This window comes from Panthera onca, chromosome A1, assembly GCF_046562875.1.
Source record: "Panthera onca isolate mPanOnc1 chromosome A1, mPanOnc1 haplotype 2, whole genome shotgun sequence".
NCBI lineage: Eukaryota > Metazoa > Chordata > Mammalia > Carnivora > Felidae > Panthera > Panthera onca.
Genome location: NC_138339.1, coordinates 158,400,045 through 158,418,629, shown reverse-complemented (window position 1 = coordinate 158,418,629; position 18,585 = coordinate 158,400,045). Strand labels below are relative to the sequence as shown.

General features: G+C 54.2%; 1 protein-coding gene across 3 annotated transcripts in view; it reads right to left on the bottom strand.

The window, feature by feature from the left end:
- Window positions 1–18,585, bottom strand: part of RASA3 (RAS p21 protein activator 3) — a 120,580-nt gene that overhangs the window by 33,480 nt on the left and 68,515 nt on the right. For 2 of the 3 annotated variants that reach the window (XM_078452632.1, XM_078452631.1), the window contains 2 exons: window positions 17,056–17,150; window positions 10,132–10,208 (listed from right to left, as the gene is read on the bottom strand). In XM_078452632.1, the coding sequence (XP_078308758.1) occupies window positions 10,132–10,208; window positions 17,056–17,150 (172 nt within the window). The remainder of the gene's footprint in view (window positions 1–10,131; window positions 10,209–17,055; window positions 17,151–18,585) is intronic. The other variant, XM_078452633.1, reaches the window with a different exon arrangement.

The window sequence follows — 18,585 nt, the reverse complement described above, 5'->3', positions numbered from 1 at the left end:
GACAGTGGTGCCGCATTCAGGACACCCTCCTGGTGACTCCCATGAGTGACACCTTCCAGAGCTTTCCGCGACTCATGAGCTCGCCTCCCCAGCAACCCGACACAGTAGACACTACTGCGTGTCCTCGTTGTAGGTGGGGGACCTCCGTGCCACATGGGCTTCTCGGCAGCAGAAGCTGCCACGGTGTCAGGGTCTCCTCACACCTGATCCCACCTGCAGGCCCTGGTTCCTGGTTCTCTTTGCATTCTGGAACACGGCCAGCCACACTAGTTCTGAGCACCTTTTCCATGAATTCTGTCCTATCACCCTGGGTGTGCTTCCCTGGACTGTCCCTTCTCCGGGCTGTGGGGCATGCCGTCCTGCTCCTGGCATGCAGGCTGGAGCACGTGCTGGATGTTAGGCTCTCAGGCTGCTGGAGTCCAGATGCGCCGCGTTCCGGAGAACAAGGCTGCTGGGCCTCCTGCTGCTTGGCAGTTAGCGATCTCCTGCTGCACACTGATTATGGCCATTCTTGTTTGAGGCTTTGTCGGGATAGGCACCAGGACAGGCTGGCCCCACCAGCAGGCTCTGTGCGGAGTGCCGAGTGGGAACAAGGATCTCCACTGGCGGAGAATCAGTGCTTCCCAGGGCCGCAAGAGCCCCTTGGATCCACAGACCCCACGCTCTGCCCGACCCCGTGGCGCTCGCCCTATGGGTTCACACAGGCCTGTTGAGCGCTGTGGGGCCCCTCCTCTCCAGAAACACCCATAGCGGCTCAGGCCCCCAGCTGCAGTCTGTCTCCCCACCTGCCTCCAGGCTCCACTTGGGACTCCCCCTGCCCCTCGCCACCCACACGGCTCCAGGACAAAACCAGGACCACTGTGGCCTCCCTGTCTGCTTCCCTTACTTGGGGTCAGAGAGCTGAACTGCCGACTGCCCGCCATCCAGAATGTTCCACCCTTACGGCATCTGGCTCTTTAGTTGACTGTGGTGGGGGAGGGTCCAGTTCGCAGCAGGAGTCCTGCTCCCATGGAGGGGCATCACTTTCACCGTCTCCCCTGCGACATCTCAGGGCTCGTTTCTCTTTGGTGCCGGAAAGCCGGAAACCAACCTGCTTCTCATTCCTTCCTACGTTGAGCAATCTGAGCTGCCCCTCTCAGGAATGCTTTAGCCTCTAACACTTAATAGAGTATTTCTTTCTGGGTGAGAAGTTTCATTTCCTTCGTTTCTCCTTCATAGTACTTGTGCGCCCAGAGCGTGTGCCATGCCTCTCCTGGCCAGGGCACTTTTGTACACAGTTCTTCTTTCTTCCCACTTCCCACCGCATTTCTCATGGAGCCCGTTGGGTGGGCTGAGCCTCACAGACTGCCCTGTTACTCCGATCAGCTGTACCTGGTCTTTCAGCTCTCTCTTTTACCTACTTTATGGACCATTCCAGGGTTCCCTCTCAGATTACTGACTTGGTCTCTGGTTTCCCTCCTCCCTTCACTGACTGATCATTCCAGAAACATATATTCGCCCATCGACTCATCACACATCAAATATTTGCTGAGCTCTTCTCCACTCAGGCCCATCTCCCCGAATGGGCGAGCAGCTGTGAGGAAGTCAGAGGTTCACATCTGAAGCTTGGGTCTGCTCAGCCGGCTCGGCAGCAAATACAAGACGATAAACACGTGACATGCAACTGTCACGTGTGATCATGCAAGGGAAGAAATAAACTGGAGACAAGGGCAGAGAAGTACAAGTCGGGGTCAACCTCTCGGGTGGTTGGAGGTCTCGGAGAGCAGGTGGCCTTGGGTCACGGGAAGAAGGTCCAGGATCGCCTGTCAGAAGCCAGGAGGCCCCCAGGGAGCAGCACTGTGAGACGCTGGGGAGGCAGCTTGCTCAGGATGTGTGTGGGGAGGCCCGAGCTCTCTCCCTGAGCAAACAACTCATTTAATGCAAACACGTTTTTATTACGTTCACTTGTTATCAAGAAGGTTTACATGGCAAGTATGCCCGCAGTTTGCAGCCTCAGAGATAATGGGTTTTCATGGCCATGGACTAGATGGCATCGCTAAGCATCAAACTGAAAGCAAGTTTTCTCACATCTACATCCTAGGGAAGCACCACCAGATGTGGGCAGCGGCCACCCTAGAGCAGTGAACATTGCTGTCTTTCCTTCTCCAAGAGACCAGTCTGAGAAACACTCTATTCTCTAACTCAAAACGAGGGTTGGATGCTGACTGCAGTCACACAAAGACACCTCGGAGGAAAGAATCAACACCCTCCCATCCGGCATGCCACAAGTGGGAACCACAATAAGGACGCCAGCCTTCCTGCGCTCTCCTGCAGACAGCTTCCTGCGGCTACAGCCCCGCACACAAGCTGGCAGGGGGCTCTTGCAGACCACCCGAGGCACACGAAGCCGAGGTTCATTTTACTTCACACACAGTCTGTGTCTCCAGGCCCATTCTCTTTGAAACAACTTCAACAAATGCTTCGGAAAGTTCTAGATAAATAACGGAAAGGGATGAAATATTTACCAGGTCCTGGAAAGGCACTGTGAAACATACAGTGACCCAAACAGTCAACTGAGCCGGAATCTAACACACCCCAAGTACAATATTTTGTGTGTATTTTAACATTTATAGGATTTTACCTTCAAACTGACCATTAACGCATGGTTATGCCTCTTAGCTGGAGTGACAGCCTGCAGCTTCAAACTCATTTCAATTTCTCCCTTCCCTCCATGTGGACACATGCTGGGGCCTCTGCTGCCTGCCCCACAAGGAGGAAATGCTGAACTGGGCAGTGTGCAGGCACGAGAGAGCTGGAGACACGCTGGCCGTGCAGTGACAAGGTGTCACCGGGTCACCAGCCTGCCATCTGCTCAGCCCTCTGCCCTCACACTTCAGCTTGAAAGGCTTCCTGCCTCCAGAAAGAGCCACATATCAATAGCCTGTTGGCTACTTTTTTCTTTTTGTAATTTCCTAATAACAGAAAGCAAGATCTCTGCTAGATTTGAGGTGCTATTGGAATTCCCCACCGGGGCGCACCTGGGGGTGGGGCTGCCTGCGGCCTGTGCCCGCTCCCCTGGCCATCAGCCCTGCAGTCTGGCCACATGAGCAGGGCCCTGGCCGGTCAGCACGCGCTGCTGCCAACAGGACTCTCGTCAGCTTGGGAGGCGCTGGAGCGTGAAGGCAGGAAAGTGCGGAACCCTTGCTTTCAGACAAAGCAGGTGACCACGGGACAGCAAGAGAAAGATGCTCTGCAGGGACAAGAGAGGGAGGACTGTGGAAAGGGGCGAGCAGAGGTCTCGTGCAGCGCCAGCAGAGCCGAGTGCTAGTGCACACGTGTCTTCTCTCCCGCTCATCTTCTGGCACACGTGGCCGCTGCACATTGCCCACACGCACCACTGTTCTAAAGGAAGCGGTGCATGGTCCACAGAAATGTCCACGAGCAATCGCCCCCGATGCACAACATCATGTCCACTGGCCCTGGCGTAGACCTCAGCGGTCTCACGGATACTTGCAGATCACACACATCGACTACTTAATTCACTGCACAAATGGCTTCAGAACCCTGCCTCCATGCTCAACAGGCTGGCTCACATCTGCCAGCTTTTCCAACACTTGTCTCCAGTGCAGTGACATGCCAATGCCCTCACGTGTTGACATGCAGCCAGAATGCAGACCCCGGGAGGCTGGGAACAGCCCTCAGCCTGCAGCAGGGGTTCATGAAATATTTTTGAGTGAGTGATAAAAAGGTACATTAATCTTTGTTGGGGATGAAAATAAAGCATGAGATGAGGCCCTAGAGTCCAAGCCTGAGATCATGCATAGGCATCTGTGTGACATGGGGATTGGCAGATGCCGCATCCACATACAGACGAGAACATGAAGGTGGTGGCTCACCAAACCATGTGGGCCTCGTCAGGCGTCCAGGCCAGCAGACTTGGACATACAAGTGAACAGGACAAAAAAGAGGGGTTACAATCAGGAAAAGCCATGTGTGGAAGGAACAGGGAGGTTTCCGTGAGCAAGTCCAGCAGGTGTTCCGTCCACATGACCACACGAAGCCTGGGTACTGACGGCACCACCCAGGCAGGTCAGGGAGAGGCGATAGGAAAGCCCACAGATAACAGCCACTACCAGCAGGACGCAGGATAGGTGAGGGCCATGAGCCTCCAGCCTCCCGAAGCCTCCAGGGTGTACACGGGTAATGGACACCCTCAGGAAAGAACTGCAAGCACTCACGGGACAAACTGTGGTTTTGGAGGGGAGACAGCCTCACCTTGCTCTTCAGCCTGGCAGGGAGGTGCTCCCAGCAGAGAAGGGTGCTCCTGGTTGGCAGGGAAGGGTGCTCCCAGTGGGGAGGGGTGCTCCCAGCTTGCGGGAAGGGTGCTCTCGGCTGGCGGGGAAGCGTTCTCCCAGTGGGGAAGGGTGCTCTCAGCTAGCAGGGAAGGGTGCTCCCAGCTGGTGGGGAAGGGTGCTCCCAGATTGCGGGGAAGGGTTCTCCCAGTGGGGAAGGGTGCTCTCGGCTAGCAGGGAAGGGTGCTCCCAGCTGGTGGGGAAGGGTGCTCCCAGATTGCGGGGAAGGGTTCTCCCAGTGGGGAAGGGTGCTCTCGGCTGGCGGGGAAGGGTGCTCCCAGCTGGTGGGGAAGGGTGCTCCCAGATTGCGGGGAAGGGTTCTCCCAGTGGGGAAGAGTGCTCTTGGCTGGCGGGGAAGGGTGCTCCTAGCTGGTGGGGAAGAGTGCTCCCGGCTCCAGGGAAGGGTGCTCCCGGCTCGCAGGGAAGGTTCTCCCAGTGGAGAACAGTGCTCCCGGCTGGTGGGGAGGGGTGCTCCCGACGGGGAAGGGTGTGCCAGCAGCAAAGAGGGATACGCTGGAAGCAGGGAGAGAGAACTCAACCTGGCCAGAACACCCCCAGGCACCCCATGAAAGACGACCTAGGCCAGGTGAGAGGTGACGGGAGTGGGGAAGGACCTCACAGTGCTGGTCCTGCAGCCTCTGGGTGGGTGGACTGCCGGCCCCAGTAGGAATTACTGGCTGTGTGGTGTGCTGGGTGGTGGCCCCAAAAGAGATGTGACCTTATTTGGAAAAAGGTCTTTGCAGATTTAATCCAGCTAAGGATCTTGAGATGATGAGATTATCCTGGATTCAGGGTGGGCCCTAAACTCGATCACTAGTGTCCCTACAGGAGGGAAGCTTCACAGACACAGTGGAGAGGGTCACGTGAAGGGGGAGGAGAGAGGGAAGGGACTGCCTGCAGCCCGAGAAGCTGCGGAAGGGGTCGGGGGAAGGGACCGTCCCCTGGAGTGTCCAGATTGCAGATCTGGCTTCCAGAACTGGGATAGAATAAAGTTCTGTTGAGTTAAGCCACTTAAGATTGTGGTGTTTGGCCTCAGCAGCCCTAGGAAAGTAACACCCCTGCAGTAAGGGAATGACATGTGTCAGGAAGGCTGAGAATGCATCCCCATCACGTTCTAGAGAGGAAAGTGGGGATAAATCACGGTGATGGTGCTGCCAGCCAGGAGGGAGGGCCTGGGGTGATTCTCAGGCAAAGAGAGAAGCGTATTGGAATGAATCTGCTTCTGCCCAAATGACTTCAACGGCCCATCGTCCCAGCTCTTACTTTCTCCAGAGCCCAGAACACACTGTGAGGTTGGCCCAAGCCCTTGCCAACCTTTGAGATGCCAGGGCACAAGGGGAGAACGCACACAAATAACCGCGTGTGCTCCTGCACATATGCCGGCATAGATGCCATTATTCCAATCTTACACAGGAGGTGATAGCAGAGAAAGTCAGAGTTTGCAGGCTGTTACATGGCCAGGGGAGATTCTGCTGTCTTTGGACACCAGGATTTGGGGTCCTGAGGCTTTTACACTTGATAGAGTGTCCATTGTCTCCTGTTCCATCCCAAATCAGGGCTGTTTGTGGGAAGTCCCAGGTGCACAGAACACACTTAGCTCTAAGGGAGAAAGTGATAAAATACAAAATGGCTGCAATGTCAGAGGAGACCTAGTGGCCATGATGCCCACGTTAAAAAAGAAAAAAGGATCACAAATCGATCATCCTAACTTCTACCCTAAGAAATAAGAAAAGCAAAAAACCCACAAAGGCAGAAAGAAGGAAATAGTAAAGACCATAGCAGAGATAATGAAGTAGAAAAATCAGTAAAACCAAAAGCGAGGCCTTTGTAAAGATCCACAAACTTGACAAATCTTTAGCTAGGCTGACTGAGAAAAAGAGAAGACTCATATTACTAAAATTATTAATGAAAGAGGAGACATTTCTAATGACCTTAGAGAAACAAAACCATTTTTAAAAAACATTACAGAGGAGCTAACCAAATGGGAAGGCAGTGTTTCAGGGGTTGGAAGGTTTAGTATTGCTAATTCCCCAAACTGACAGATTCAATACAATCACGATCAAAATGTCAACTGCTATTTTTGTGGAAATTGACATGGTGACCCTAAAAATCACATGGAAATGAAAAGAGCTCAGGATAACAAGTCACCAAAAAAAAAAAAAAAAAAAAGGACCAAGATGGAGACTCACGCTTCTTGATTTCAAAATGTACCACAAATCGAAAGTTGCCAAGACTGGGTGGTACCAGCATAGGGACAGGCATGCAGGTCAACGGGATAGGTTCTGAACTATTCTATTGAACTAATACATTCATCCATTCATAGCCCAGTGGTTTTCAACAAAAATGCCAAGATAATTCACATGGAAAGAATGATGCCAAGACAACTGGATATTCAAAAGCAAAAGAATCAATGCTGGCACCTTTCTAACACCACATACAACAATTACTTCCAAACGTGGTGAGGACCTGAAGCTGAGAGGCCAAACCGTACAAATGTTAGATTGGATTAGGAAATGATTTCTTAGATCTGGACCTAAAACACAGGAAACGACAGATAACTTAGAGTTCATTGAGATTTAAAAGTCTTGTATCACAAAGAACATTACCAAGAAAGTAAAGGCAGACAGCAGAATGACAAAAAATGTTTTCAAGTTATATATTTGACAAAAGCCTAGCATCCAGAATATACGAAAAAATCTTACATCTTAACAATAAAACACTAATAACCCAACGAAAAAATCAGCAAAGGACTTGCACAGACATTTCTTCAGAGAAGAAACAGAGCTGGCCAACAAGGACGAGAAAGGATGGTCAGTGTCATTTAGGGAAACGTAAGTCAACGCCGCTTCACACCCATCAGGAGCCTGCAAAAACAAACATGGAGAATCACGTGGGTTGGCAGGCATGCGGGGGGACCGGAGCAGTCGCACACAGCTGGCCGTGTAAATGCGGCGACCACTGTGACAAAACAGTCGGGCATTTCTTCAAAGAGTTAAGCAGAGTTAAGATATAATGCACTGATTCTACTCCTAGGTTACGTACCCAAGATAAATGAGAACAAGTCTGTACAAACGCTTATACAAGAATGTTCCCAGCAGTATTCACAATCGCCTCAAAGTGGGAACAACCCAAATGTCTACGAATGGACGATGATAAGAAAATGCGGTGTACGCACACGATGAACATTACTCGGCCCTAACATAATTGAAGCCCTGATGCCTGCTACTGCATGAGTGAAACTTGCCGACATCGTGCTCAGTGAGAGAAGACAGTCCCAGAGAACCACACGTTATGTGACTCCGTTTATGTGAGACATCCAGGATAAGCAAATCCATAGGCAGGAAGCAGGTCAGTGGTTGCCAAGGGCTGGAGAGTATGGGTTACAGCTGCTCCTGGGGATGGGATTTCTTTCTTGTGGTGATGAAATGTGCTGGAACTAGACAGTGGTTAGTGGTGACGGTTGCACAACCGAGTGTGCATTTTACAATGCTGAATTTTATGGTATGTAAAGGATATTTCTTAGTGAAAGAAAAATCTACAGTGCAAGGCAAAGTGAAGAAAGAAAAGTCACTGGTCCCTCAGACACCTTTGACTCATGTGATTGGAGGATATGTGCCCCTGTGGGACTCTGTGGCACCCCCAGCCTCTTTCTCCCTCATTGCACCCCTATGGGGGACCCTTGTGCCCTGGAACTCTGAACAAAGTGTACTAGCGTGTGGCAGTATGTGCCGATGGGTGTGCTGCTTTGTGCATATACGTATAGGGTGTATATACGCCAGCATGTAGACGAGTGTGTGTGCTCATGTGTACTAGCAGGTGTACCAGTGTACGTGCTAGTGTGCGCTAATGAGCATGCTAGCATGCGCCAGTGTATCCTAACATATGTACTAGTGTGTGTTCGTGTGTGCTAGCAATGTCAGCGTGTGCTAGCATGTGTGCCGGTGTGGGAAGTCGTATAGGCTGGCATGTACCTGTATGTGTAGTAGATGTGCTGCTGCGCTAGTGTATGTAGAGTATACACTAGTACATCTATCAGTGTGTACTCACGTGTGCTAGCGTGTATGCTAGTGTGCGTACTAGTGTACGCTAGGAAGAAGCAGGCAGGATCCCACCACAAAGATGCAGGAACCAGGCAAACCCCTGGTGCTCTAACCAAGGAGACTTCCAGAAGGCAGTGTCTGGGGAGCTCCCGCGGTTGGTTGGCAGGGACAACATGGATGGCAGGAACTCTGGGGGTGGGTGGGGACCGGTGGGGATGGCAGGGTGGGTAGTTGTGAAGTATCGCTCCGTCTCCTGCTCTGGGCACCACACCTGTCCTCTGATCAGGCCCACTCCCCCCACCTCTCCCTGGACAGGACCACGGCTCTGTGCCCTCCCCAGAGAAACAGCTTACTTCCACCCTCCCTCACCTGGACATGAGGCTGGACGGGATGGCTGTCAGAACAGGAATCCTGGCCCATGTCTCCTATGTTCACCCTCCTGACTCAGTGCTCTGCCCAGCCTGGTCCATTCTGTCTCCCAACCTCTAAAGCGCACTTCTTATCCTACGTAAGGCTCTTTCTGAACAGCCTTAAGTTGTTTTGGAACACGGTGAGATAAGCCTACAAATAAACAAGGAAACAGGCAACTCTCTCTCCCTGCTACAGGGTCTGAGAGCACAGCAACTACTTCAAGAACAGGAGCACAGAAGCAGCGAAGGACAAAGCTCACGGTGTCCTCCCCATGTCCCATACCAAGTCCTGTGCACGTCCTACACACATTCCCATGCGTGTCCCCCTGCAGCCAGAAGTGACCAGATGACAGGTTCCAACAATGCTGTGGGAAGCAGGCCAGGGCTCCCCAGGGTGGCAGACGATGTAGGATCCTCCTCGAGCCCCCACCCCGGGCCCTATGCAGGGACACAGGGAGCACAATCCTAAAGTGGAACTCGCCCATTCTCACTGAAGCCCTTTCTGCCAGAGATGGTTAAGAGATGAATTCAGGAAACTGTCTTCTCCTAAGATGAAGCACGCGGAAACGTCTGGTCTCTCTCCTGGTTTCTGTGAACCTTCACTCTTCACTTCCTCTTCCGAGACTCCTTTCCCACCGCCCTTCACTCAGGACATACCAGAGGCTCCAAACATGCCAGCCACAGACAGATGGGCCAGATGGCACTCTGACGCCCTCCCACGGGACCCCCAACTACTGCAGGTGTCGTCGGTAAAAACAAATGTGGGGCCCATGGGGCAAGCAGTGAGAGAACAGGGTCTTGGCCAGGGTGTGTGTGCCCCAAGGTCTCACTGGGGTAACAGGGCAAGGACCCTGCACACAATGTGAGCTTGTGCGTGTGTCCGGGCATCTCCCAAGAGTCCTCGGCCCCCTCCTCTATGGGATCCGTGACCCTAAATGTCAAGAGCCTCACCTGCTTAGACACGTGCACAGACATTCACACTCACCAAGCGTTGCAGGGTAGATGGAGCCCTGGATTCGGAGTGCAAGATCTGAGTTCAGGCCCTAGCTCTGCCGACAGGCCTCAGACACACCTCTGCACTGTTTCCTCACCTGTATTGCCCTGGGTGAGACAGCACCCGCTTTGCCTAAATGTCCCCCTGAGTAAGTATGGCTATTCACAAAAGCCAAATTCATTACCTCTAGCATTTGCTTTACTGAGGATTTCAAGAACAATGTGCCAGAACCTCTAAAAACACTGTCACTGTGGGGAATCACCGACTTTGGGATTTCTGACTCATTTGTTTGAAAAACAAGGACCCGTCCTGGGTCAGAGTTACTACTTCACGAAGACCAGGTGTCCATGTCTTACCGCGTGGCCAGCTTGTGGCAGACGACGCCCGTGTCGGTGATGACCTCACTCAGCCTCAGCTCCAGGTGGACCTTGCCCTGAAAGGCATAAGGACACAGGGTCACGAGGGGCTGGCCACGCGTAGGGGAGAGCTCCCCAGAGTCTCTGCTCATAAACGTGAAGCTGTGTCTGACCGCATGCAGCATCCACAGCGCTGCCCCCACCCTACTCAGATCCCAGGGCTCCAGATGAGGCACGGCTACCCCCGAGTTAAAGGGTCCAACCCAACAGGCACATTGCAATCCCAGCTTTAAGGACAGCAGACCGCTGTTTCAGAAGAAAGAAGTCAAAAGGCACAAGGAACAGGTGCCAGAGAAAGCAGCCTCCCCAACATGTTTGCTTGCTTTTATCTGCGTCCCTTCATACAACAGATGCCTGCGTCAGACACCTGCCCCATCGCCTCAGTACATGTGCATGTGTGTCTGTGTGTGTGTGGCCTGGACACCATGCCAGGGGAAATCAGTCCTGTGCCCCAGGCAGGAAGTTAATGCCCATGGATGCTTCTGAAGGACAGGGGAGCAGAGGTGGCTGGAATTTTGAGAGCAAGACCAGTGCTGTGTTTCTGCCTGCATCTACATCTCTGCCAATGTCAGCCCAGCTGGAGGACCCAACCAGGTTACCATCAGGGGTCAGGGGTCAGGAGAGGGAAGAGGAGAGGGGACTGCGAAGAAGAGAGGAGGTTGTTCCTAAGAAACATGCAACAGTAGCAGGTGTGACACACTGACATATTTCTAGGAGTACACACAATGTTAAAATTAACGCTCTTTTTAATTAGAAAAGTGGCTGAGCTGGATAATCTCCAAGGTCCCTTCTGACTGAAACTTCTAGACTCTGCAACTTGGGGAGGGCCCTCTGAAGGCTGCCTTGTGCTAGAAGAATCCAGGGCCCCAGACTGACAGACGGATGGATGGATGGACTGGAGGAAAGCATAGGCAGGACTGCTCAGCAGCGCCCCCAGTGGCCTCCTGGGTTCTCCTGCAGCTGCGGAGACACCTGCACAGGGCCCTGCTTGCCCAGCGGCGTTGAGGCCAGCCTCCCGGGTCCTCTGGCTCACCCACGACACTGACACGGGAGACCTGACGTGCCCCTGATGTGCCCCAGGCGCTGCCCTTTCTGGCCCTTCCCTCACCTGCAGGACAAATGGTCTCAGGAAGGGGAAGTGATGGATGATGGGTCCAGAGCAGCATCACACCTGCGTGACCCTGGACAACATCCGGTGTCCAGGGCACTGACCCCGTATCTGCAGAGGCGCTGACGGGCTCCGGCCACGCACATAACTCCAGGAATACCTCCTGAGCACCGCGCTTCCCAAGGGGTCAACGGGCCCTTCCCAAAGCCCTGGGAGCTTCTGGCCCAGAGCGCCCCTCCCATGACAAGCGTGCACACAGCAGGCTCCAGGACGCACACCACCCCATCCACCCAGCCTGGGGGGGGGGGGCGGGGGGGCTCGGTGCCGCCGGCTCTGCAGGTGCGGCAAACACACGTCCACGCTGCCAGCAGTGACCCTGGCGGGCCGCATCCTGCAGCTCCCTTGCGCGGAGCCGGGTCAGGCTCCGGGCTCCCCGCCGGCGCCCTGAGGCAGGCGCTGCCATCTGCCAAGGTGAGAGTGCGAGGCGCAGGCCACCCACTCCCCCTCGTCGCCCACGCCCCTTCGTCGCGCATGTCCCCCTCCCCCGCTCCCCTCGTCGCGCACATCACCCATGCCCCCTCGCCCCGCACGCCGCCCACGCCCCCCTCGCCACCCTTCAAACCCGACCACTCGGCAAATGCTCCACCTGAGGGAGCAGAGGAAGGACGTACCCCTAACAGGCTGCTCCCGGTTAACGCCCGCAACCTGCATTCCCAGCCGCGAAACAAAGTCCCCACGGCCGTTCGGAGATCACGTCACTACTTCTGAGAGGCTTCTGACAAGTGGGGACGTGTCCGGGCTGAGACAACCCCACCAACGACGACCGACAGCCCCATTTCTGGTTTGTCCCAGAAGAGGACCCGCACATCACACGGCAGGCCCCGCTGCTCCGCTGCTGAGCTTCCTCTCCAGGGGGTGCACCTCCGCACCGAGGGGGGCAGATGCTGAGAGGAACACCTCCCCGGCCAGGGGGCAGATTTTGAGGGGAGCACCTCCCCAGCAAGGGGGCAGATGCTGAGGGGAAGCACCTTCCCACTGAGAGGGTAGATGTTGTTGGCTAATGCATGCTGCCACCATATTCGGGAGACTAGGGAGAGGACGGGTCGAAGTTACACAAAACAGTACAAACTCAGAACATCACTGAAAGGACTCCTCCCCCCTCCTCCCAAAGTTAAGGCAATAAATCTGCAGTTCAGAAGTTCACATCCGAAGCCAGACACAGGTTAAGGGCGTGCCCCGTGCCCTGTGGGTGACACACCACCGCCCTCACAAACAACCCGGCCACAAACACCTACACGCAGGGGCACGGGGGCGCCACACCCTCCACCCCCCCGGACAGACAGGAAGTGTGGGTTCTCCAGCTCGCCTCTGCACAGCATTTGACACCCGCTAAACGCCACCCCGCCCTCGAAGAATCTGACCCTGGGCTTGTTTTGATCTCAGCAGAGGCTCCCCCCTTAGAGGCCTAGTCACAGGCGCCACGTGCTGAGCTGAGGGCAGGAGGTGGGGCCCGGCTGGGCAGGCCCCCTGAGGACTCCGCCCAAGGGCCCTGCATCTGTGAGGAGAAAAGCCTTGGAGCAGCGCGTTACAAAATGCTGACTGCATAGCTTTTCCCATTTTTATTCAATGTGAACGGTGATAGTAAGAAGTTTAAAAAGCAACTGGGAGATGAACACCTGGACCTGCGGGCCGGCCGCTGCCCATAAACACCCTGTCCCGCTGCAGAGAGGGACCCATCCACATCAGGACCCACCAGCGCGGCCAGTCCTGGGCCATAAATCACACAATGTCTGCTCTTGGATCGGAACTTGAAATACAAATCACTATCAGAAAGACAGCTTAAAATCCCCAAATATTTGAAGATTGAACAGCATACTTCCAAATAACAGACCAAAGAAAAAGTCTCAAGAGCAACTGAGAGATATTTGATTTTATTTCTTTTCATAAGTGAAAATGAAAATAAAACTTATCACAATGTGTGGGATACAGTGAAAGCAGTGCTTGCTGAGAAATTTATAGCAGTGACCGCACACATTCGAGACAAAAGATCTAACCTCAATAATCTAAGGAAACTGGAAAGAGAAGAGCAAGAGCAGAAATCAACAAAACTGAAAACAGAAAATCAATAGAAAAAAATCAACAAAACCAAAAGCTGTTTTTGTTTGTTTGTTTTTTAATGATCAATAAAACTGATTAAACCTCTAGCTAGGCTAAGAAAATAGAAAACACAAATTACTAATAACAGAATGAAAGAGGGGCCATCACTGGTGCTGCCGCGAAGCCATCCTGTGGGTTCTGAACCGGCAGTTCTGGGGGCACCTTTGTCACACCAGTGGAACTCAGGACAAAGAATGACCCTCCGTGAATGGAGGATAAGAATCTCTCGTATTGTTATACTCTAGCTCCTGGAGGCAGCTAATGCGCCACAGGGATACTAATAATAGAGGCCTAGTGGGGCAAGGACACAGGAGTCCCTTCTACTTTCTGGTCAGTTTTCTGCGAACATAAAATTGAAAAAGTTTATCACCTAAGAAAGAAAATCACAGTGGTTCCCACACATTTTTCTCAGGAAAGCATCAGATCCCTGGCCTGGAGAGAGGGCCTCGACCACGGGCTGCGATGACAGCAGCAGACTGCACCCTCCCGGTCAAGCCCCGGTCCGCACGCCTGGAGGTCGGGGCCGGAGTCAGCGCACAGGAGGGCCCCTGGTCACCAAGCACTCGGACCTTGGTGGCGCTGAGAGCAGGCGTGAGACTCCCGTGAACACAGAAGCCAAGGACCAGTCAGAAACGGCACGTGGAGGCCAGCCCTTGCCTCCCTCACTTCCCCAAACCCACAGGAAGATTCAGAGCTGGGCCCTCAATGCAGACAGCTGCTGGCTCTTGGCAAGTCCTTCAAGCAGGGTTGTCTGACACAGAGGACAGACGAAATTCCTGGGGTTTCCAGCCACGCTAAAGGTGCTGGAAGACGGCCAGAGTTTGCTGTCAGAGTTTTCTGGATGCACACTTCAACGGCAAGTCTGCTGAGACCACGGAGCACGTGGCAGAGCTCAGTGGCAGCCGGGTGTCCTCAGAGGAGCTGGGGAAGGGTCCCTGGGCCCGCTCAGGTGATGGGTGGGGACCGACTCCCTCCCCTTGCAATACGGAGAAGCACCTGTCCCTGCCAACCGCGTGGTTCTGATCCTCTCACCCAGGGTCAGGGAAAGAACAGAGCAACTAATTCTTGTGAATAAAGTGATTTTCCAGAGACTTTAACAAACATCAGTTCCAGAAGGAATCAAGAAATTTTTAATTGCCTTTCCCCCCATTACTTTGATTCCTTGATCTCTTGTTGGCCCCAGTTTTCTGGCACTTTCTTTCTGACACATGCCTTTACATATGAATTGTAGAACCGATGGATTCAAGAAACCATATACCATCCTCTGCCCTTCTAAAAATTGTAAATGAGACATTTCAGGATGAAGCAGCTGTAGGCAAAAGATTGTGCTGCACTTTTACGGGCCAGTTTGAATGTAGGGACCACTGCTCCCTCCACAGTTATGACCGCTTCCTAGGCAGGTACTCTGAGATCGAAGTACCCTAAATAAAACCCTCAGCACAGGGCCTGGACCTTGGCGGGCACTCAATACACACAGTCCTTCCTCTGTCTCCCCAGTACCAGCAATACCCATTTGCTGCTCGTAACGCTGATCCCTAGGAAGCTGGCCCAGCTACAGGCACACCCCATCTGGAGGGTGTAAGGGTCGGGCTCAGGAGGACAAGGTCCTGGTCCACAGGCACATGAAAGGCACCAGTTATGAAACAGTCTGGATGCTCCACACAGCACAGTACAATCAACACACACACCGCATTTATAAGGTTTGTGGTGACGGAGTGGTTCTGGACCCTGATTGTGGTGGTGGTTGCACAGACCTCCACACATGATGAAATGCACGGGATACACATGTGATTTGCACGTGCACGCACACACTGTATGTGTGCAGACATGTGAAAGTGGTGGGATCTGAGGTCTGTGCACTGCAGAATGTCTGTGTCCCGGCTGTGGCCAGTTACGCAGGATGTTGCCATGAGGAAAACGGCATGAAGGAACACAGGCCTTTCTTCACTTGGTTTTGTCTTTAAGGATAAATAGGAGAGCACACAGTTTGCTAATCATCATTGCCTGTGTACTATTTTCTGGGACTGTCTATGAATCTGTAAGCATTTCAAAATTAAAAGTTAAGTTTAAAAACAAGGGGAGAAAAAAGAAAAGCTACACTTGACAATGAAGTCAGACTTAAACCAGGGCTGGCCCAGTGTGAAGAACGCAGTGAAGACACATCGTGGCCGGCTGCTGGCGGAGGAGTCCTCGTCACCGCCACAGCCTGTTCCACTGCTGAACAAAAGTCATGGGGAAACCGCCAAATCAAAAGGCAGGAATGGCACGTGGCCCTGTAGCCTTCCGTCTGCAGACGGGGTTTCTGGGCAGCCCGTGTGCTCCTGGTGTTAATTAGCTCATTGTCACTGCTACAGCTGCTCTTGGAATCTGGGCACACACGGGGATTCTGCAGTAGCTGTGTGTCTACTGATTTCTGCGGCACGTGTGGGCCCCTTGGCCAGAATTCAGTGTAAGCCACTGAGACAACATCTTTCTTGGGCTCAGCTCCTCAACCCTTCCCTCCCCCTGCCTCTTTCTCCAAGTCTGTGGATTGATCGCAGGGGCCACCAGGGGCCCCACAGCACATGGAAACTGGACGCTCTGCCTTCACCCTCACAGCTCAACCAAGGCTGAGGGTCTACAAGGAACAGCAGCCAGGGGGACTGTGGGTGGGATGTGCCGGGCAGAGCGGGGTGCTCAGCAGCTACCTACTTTGGGGATTCTGTCCGAGGCACCACCTTGCCGCACATCAGGTCCCGTCCAGTATTCACAGAACCCCATTTTACATATGAGGAAACGAGGCTTGCTGGGGGCCCCGCCGACGTATTTCACTGGTGGATGGGGGCACTGGGCTTGGATCCAGGCCTGCTTATGCCAGACCCTGTGCTGGCTCCCATACCCTGGCCAAGCCCTGGCGACTCCCAGGACCGCTGACGACAGTGCTCCCATGTCCTGGTGTCACAGCGGTGCGCTATCCTCCCGCTTGTGGATTGCAGACACCAGCGCGGGCTTAGGAGCTCAGCTGGAAGCCACACAAGCAAGGTCGAGGGAGAAGAGAGGCTGTGGGCCACCCTCCCAGCGTGTGTTGTCCCAGATGCTTGGTGTGGGCATGGGCAGTGCCCCATCACAGAGAAGGGAGGGTTGGGAACTGGAACCCCACAGCCTCCCCACACCGGGGCAGGGGGTCAGTCCCTGATGACACATGGCCGAGAAGAGCCCAGGGGACACTTCAGACGACAGGAAACTCGGTGACTGGTCACTTCCCTTCTCTCCAAACCCTCCTTTGCTACATGTGGGAGCTGGAAATGCACGCGGGCCCTTCCAGCAACTGGGACCCGCAGTGCGAGGCTGTGCGTTCGCTCCTGCCCCAGCTTTGCTTTTGCTTGCCCATATTTTCTGTTCACCTTCAGTTCTGTGTAATTACTGTCCTTTCCAATTTTATGCTTCACACATGTCAAAGTGCGACAATAACCGAAAGAATGAACACAGTGAACAGGCCTAGGCGCATCGTGGATAAGAGGACGCACTTGCTAACCATCACTCCCTGTTAGGATCCCAGTCCTGCATCTGTCTCTGCAGCCACCCCGCAGCCCCTCCCACAGGCCCCACCGAGGCCTCACCTGCACTTCAGAGTCTGCATCCACGTGCTGCAGCTGGAACCATGTGTCCCTGTTGTGGTACTTGGGCAGGTCCTCCTTCTGGATGGCCACCTTCCCTACAACACACACACAGAAGAAAAGCAGTCACACGAGGGGACAAACCCCCGAAACAACAAGCGGGGCTCTCCACCACCACCGCCAGGCTTCGCAGAGGCATCGTCCAGAACAGGTAACTGGGTAACCCAATAACACCATGCTGTCTTCCTTCCAGCGGGTCAGTACGTGCCACATTTCCTCTGGAAAGCCTCACATGGGACCTGGCTGGGGCTACCCATTCTGCTCCTTGATTCGAGGTTTTAGGAGAAGAAAAGCCTGCCCATCTGTCTGGTCCCAGGGAGCTCAGAACAGGCTGCCTCAGAATAGGCCGCTCTGAGCTGGAGGCAAGTGAGTGCCAGCAGGTGCAGGAAGAAGCCTTCCCAGAGCTCCCTTGGCTGCCCGCCCCCTGCAGCCCAGGAAATGTCTGAGGAGCAGAGGCTGCCATGGACCCTCGCTCAGGAGGTGTTATGGTGAGGAGGTCAGAGGGGTGCCCCCAGGATGGTCCTGCACAAACAGCCCTAACTCCACTAACCCCCATGTGCTCACCTCCCAGTCTGCCACCCTTGGAGGCCCAAACTCTTTCCCCCTCGTCTGGTCGCTGCTCTGGACACAGACTGTCCAGCCTGCTCTTGGAGCAAGCCGTCACTGAGGTGTCCCCTGCGTGACATATGCCACAGGTGTTAACTCTCTTGTTAATCTCTCTATGAGTCCAGTGTCACAGGGAGAACCTCGGTGGGCAGAGAGAAAGGTTTCCTCCAACCTGGGACTCCAGACCCCATGAGACTTACCCACTGGGCACAGAGGGGTACTTGGAAGGCAACACACGTGCCAAGAAGCCTGTCCAAGTGCCAGAGGGCTGGGCCCTCGGGACTTGGGACAACTGACTCCCACCATTGCTACCTTCAGCCCCCATGCACCCGTCCATTGGCCATTCATCATTTCGGCATATTTGTGTGGCTCCATATTCCCAAAGAGAAGGTCACAGCACCTCGCACCTCCCAGCCGGAAAACAGCCCTGGGAAAGACCCTGGAATCATGCCACTGGGCTCACTGGCACGGCCAGCACCAGTGTCCCCCCCCACCCCCCGAGAAGCAGATGCAGTGGCAATGCCACTGACCACCTGGACCCCACTGGTTCAGCTCTCACCTGGAGGACCCTGCACAGCCACAGACCGCACGACATATCAGAGCCACTGCTGGCAGTTGACAGGTGGCCACAGAAGGGAGAAGACAGACGGCGAGAGGCAGGTGCAGAGCCAGGGACATGCAGCACACAAAGGCGCTACAGAAATGCAACAGAAGCCCAACTTACAGGCCACACGGGATCCCCTCCAGCAGCATCGTCATGGGGCAGGATGGCTCCCTCGGGACCCCCACTCCTTCTCCACCTCGGTCCTCCCTGCCCCCAGCACCTGGCCTGCTGGGTCTCGGGCCTCTGACCACCCCCCACCACCC